General features: G+C 51.7%; 1 protein-coding gene across 1 annotated transcript; it reads right to left on the bottom strand.

The window, feature by feature from the left end:
• Nucleotides 1-446: 446 nt before the first annotated feature.
• On the bottom strand, nucleotides 447-3265 carry RPL29 (ribosomal protein L29). Its single transcript, XM_032120887.1, has 4 exons — nucleotides 3170-3265; nucleotides 2927-2971; nucleotides 1569-1633; nucleotides 447-702 (listed from the first exon to the last, which is right to left on the bottom strand). Exons 2-4 carry the CDS (start codon nucleotides 2961-2963, stop codon nucleotides 565-567), a joined length of 240 nt encoding a protein of 79 aa, XP_031976778.1. The 5' UTR covers nucleotides 2964-2971; nucleotides 3170-3265; the 3' UTR covers nucleotides 447-564.
• Between the last annotated feature and the right edge of the window lie 400 nt (nucleotides 3266-3665).

The following is a 3665-nucleotide window of genomic DNA, read 5'->3' as shown; positions in this document are numbered from 1 at the left end:
CATTCCGTAAAATCAGTCACTATGAAAAAAACGTGTATTTTGTATATTCCTAAAACCTTACACATTCCCACGGGTAGCTCCACTAATGCTTCAATATCTACAAGTATTCCAGGATACAACACACACCAACTCTAACAGAAACTCCTGTGGTCTCCAACACCACAGCCAGCACTCCTTACCCTCCCATTGCTCAGGATTCCAACAGGTGTAAGCACCTTACCCACACAGCAAAGCAGCAGACACGTAACAGGCCCCTGGAAATCTCACCTTGCTGTAACACCACCAGGAATTATCACTGAAGTCACGGTATGTAAGAAAGAAAATGTCAGCCCAGTTTTCAAAAGCACAAGGAGGATCCAGGGAACTACCAGCCAGTCAGGCTCCCCTGCATCACTACTCACAGGCTTGATGCACTGCTGGAGGATAAAATACAACTCAAACCAGGCTTCTGGAGGGCTCTCCTCAAATTCAGGAGGTGAAGACTTTGTTACATACAATTTTATTTTAAAAAAATGCTGTAACACACATGCCAGTAAGAAAACTGGTTCTTCTTATTAAATCATATCAGCCCTTTTTCGGCTGAGCAGCCTGCTGAGCAGCCTGCTGAGCTGCCTGCCTGGCATTGTTAGCCTGCATCTTCTTCAGCCCCTTTTTGTTGTGTTTCTTTGCAAATCTCATGTTCCTCAAAAACTTCGGATCAACCTATAAAAACAAGGGAAAAACAAGCCACGTTGCAGAAGAGACGTAGATAAAAACATTTATAGCTCCATATTGTTCCAATTATTCCCAAATGCTGGCTGTGACTAGTTCAGACTTTTTTTTCTGATTTTTCAACAAAATTATTTTAGGCACCTGCAACCAGGCTTTAATAGCTATTTTCCTTAACTGCCATAAAACGAGAAATCCCAAACCCCAGCACTAAACATGCAGAAAGAACAGGATGAGCAAAGCTGCAGGAGGAACCCTCACTGAGCTTTGCAGAAGACAAATTTTTACATCACTTCCAAAAAGCTCTGTAGATCGTGACATCTACAAAGCAAATAAAATCACAGCCTCCCTCCCCAAACACAAAATGTCCTGTTTTCACTTCAAGTGGGGGAAAAGATCCTGTTATATCATTTGGATAACCTCAGAAAAAGCAATATACTCTCACTTTCATGTGTTTTGCCCAGAAATGCCAATTCCTCTTATTTTTTAAGTGAAATTATCTGGATTAGTACAGACAGTAAATATTGAAGGAGAGGGAAGGGAAGGATTCACTGGCAAGCGTTTGTTTTACTGGAAACAGCACCCAGTGACAGCCACCAGAGCAGGACAGGGACAAAACTGGCCACTAACTAAAATGTAGTTTTACAGACATACAAGGGCAGATTTCATGTGGCTTAGAAAGGTCCCAGCTGTGTGTCAGGTAAGTAAAACAACTGAACCCCACAATGGTTCTGACCACCTGGAACAGAGCTCTGTCTGCAAAAAATGTGTCAGTCAAAATAATACAAATTCTGGATATTTTTTTCATGGTTAAGTCTCAGCAACTCAACGGCCTGGGAATAGCAAATAGAAATACTCACCCCTTTGAGAGATTCGTATCTATGGGTTTTGGGCTTCTTGATGCCATTTCTGTGCCACTTACGGGCTATGTGGAAAACGAGACAATTAATTAAATTACAGTTTCTGTAACTATTAAGCAGCTGCATTCATTTCTTTTTAAGTGTACTTGACTATCAAAACGATGTGGAATAGACAATTTTCGGACCCTTCCTATCCAAACTACATTTGAATTAAAAACACACCTCTATGCTCATTCCTCTGCATGCTGTGCTCTCGCCACTGCACAAGCTTCCAACCCAAAGATTTCAGGCAGCTCATTAACTAATGACACACTGACAACACCACCAGGACCATGCAAGGCCTGTCATGAATAAATTCAAGCACTTGTGGTCAGTGTCAGAGGGCACCACCACTCTGCAGGACCAAGGAGAACCTACTCGTGACCTCTGCTAATTCACAGCACAGGTGAGAAGACCCCAAACATGAACTATTTAATCACTGTGGCCATCTCTGGATTGCACAGGATCCCAGGGATGAAGCCTTTCAGTAACATCACAGAATGACAGGATGGTTTAGGTTGGACATAACCTTACAGACCATCCTGTTCCACCCCCCTGCCAAGGGCAGGGACATTTCTCACCAGACCAGGTTGCTTCAAGACCTGTCCAACTTGGCCTTGGACACTTGCAGGGATGGGGCAGCCACAGCTTCTCTGGGCACCCTGTGCCAAGGCCTCACCACCCTCACAGGAAAGCATTTCTTCCTAATATCCAACCTAAGCCTACTCTCTGTCAGCGTAAAACCATTCCCCTGTGTCCTGTCACTACCTGCTCTTGCAGAACATCCCTCGGCCTGCTCAGTCGGTGATGATCACCATGGAATCAATCGAACTGGAAAAGGCCTCCGAGATCATCAAGGCCAACCTATGACCCAACGCCAGTGTCAGCCAGACCATGGCACCAAGTGTCACGTCCAGTCTTTCCTTAAACACCTCCAGGGACAGTGACTCCACCGCTTCCCTGAGCAGCCCATTCCAGCACCCTTTTTGTGAAGAAATTCTTCCTGATGTCCAACCTAAAACTCTCCTGGCACAGCTTGAGGCTGTGTCCTGTCGTCCGGCTGCTGGTTACATGGGAGAAGAGGCTGACCCCCAGTTTTCTAACGTAAAACTTTCTATTTTTCTGCCAGCATATTAATTCTATGTTGAGCCCGAAAAAATCCCGACTCTTGTCACACTCCTTTAAACCCCACCACTCGATCTCTGCGCAGCACCACCTTATCTCGCTGCAAACCCCCGGGCAGACCGTGCTGCCATCACCGCGCCGGTCCCAGCCCGGTTAAACCCTCCTGGATCCCCGCCGGCCCCCGCCCTGCTCACACTGGTTGTGCGTGGTGTGGTTCTTGGACTTGGCCATGGTCGCACCTGCGGGAGAAACACACACGGCTCAGCCGGGCCGGGCTGGCGAGGGGCGCCCAGCTCCCGCACAGAGCCCGCCCGGCCCCGAGCCCCGACTACCGCCCCGCTCCGCCCAGCCCGGCCCGGCCCCTCCGCCCGGCCCGGCCCGGCCCGCAGATGGGCCCCGATGGACTCGGATGGTGCCGGATGCGGGGCCGCCCTCACCGGAGCCGCGCTCGCCGCCGCCGCCGGACCGGAAGAGAGGGAGCAGCGCGGGGGCTGCCGGGAATCGGGGTCGGGCCCGGCCGGAACCCCTAGTCCTGTAGTTCCGCCCGGCAGCCTCCCCGTAGTTTTCCCGCACCACCGCTCTTTGCCTACATCGTCCCGGCTGCCGCGGCCGCCGCTCCCGCCCCGGAGGGACCTGAGGCTGCCGCCGCTCCCCCCCGGGAGGGCCCCGCCGCGGCAGGACCCGCAACTCCCAGCGACGTGGCTGACCCCGGTCCCTCGGCGATGCGGTTCCCCCACCAACACGATTCCCACCAACACGGTCCCCCCACTAACATGCCCCCCGACCATGGCCTCTGCCGGCCCGGGGAGCCGGGAGCCGAGGCCGCCCTGCGCGGGGCGCTGCCCGGAGCCTGAGGCCCCCGGCCCCGTGGGCATCTGGGCACAGTTTATCTGCGCGTTCCACCACGCTCGGGCAATACACGCAATGCTCCTC

The sequence above is a fragment of the Corvus moneduloides genome, chromosome 11 (assembly GCF_009650955.1).
Source record: "Corvus moneduloides isolate bCorMon1 chromosome 11, bCorMon1.pri, whole genome shotgun sequence".
Classification (NCBI taxonomy): Eukaryota; Metazoa; Chordata; class Aves; order Passeriformes; family Corvidae; genus Corvus; species Corvus moneduloides.
The sequence above is the reverse complement of the archived record's forward strand: the minus strand, read 5'-3'. Positions and strand labels throughout refer to the sequence as shown.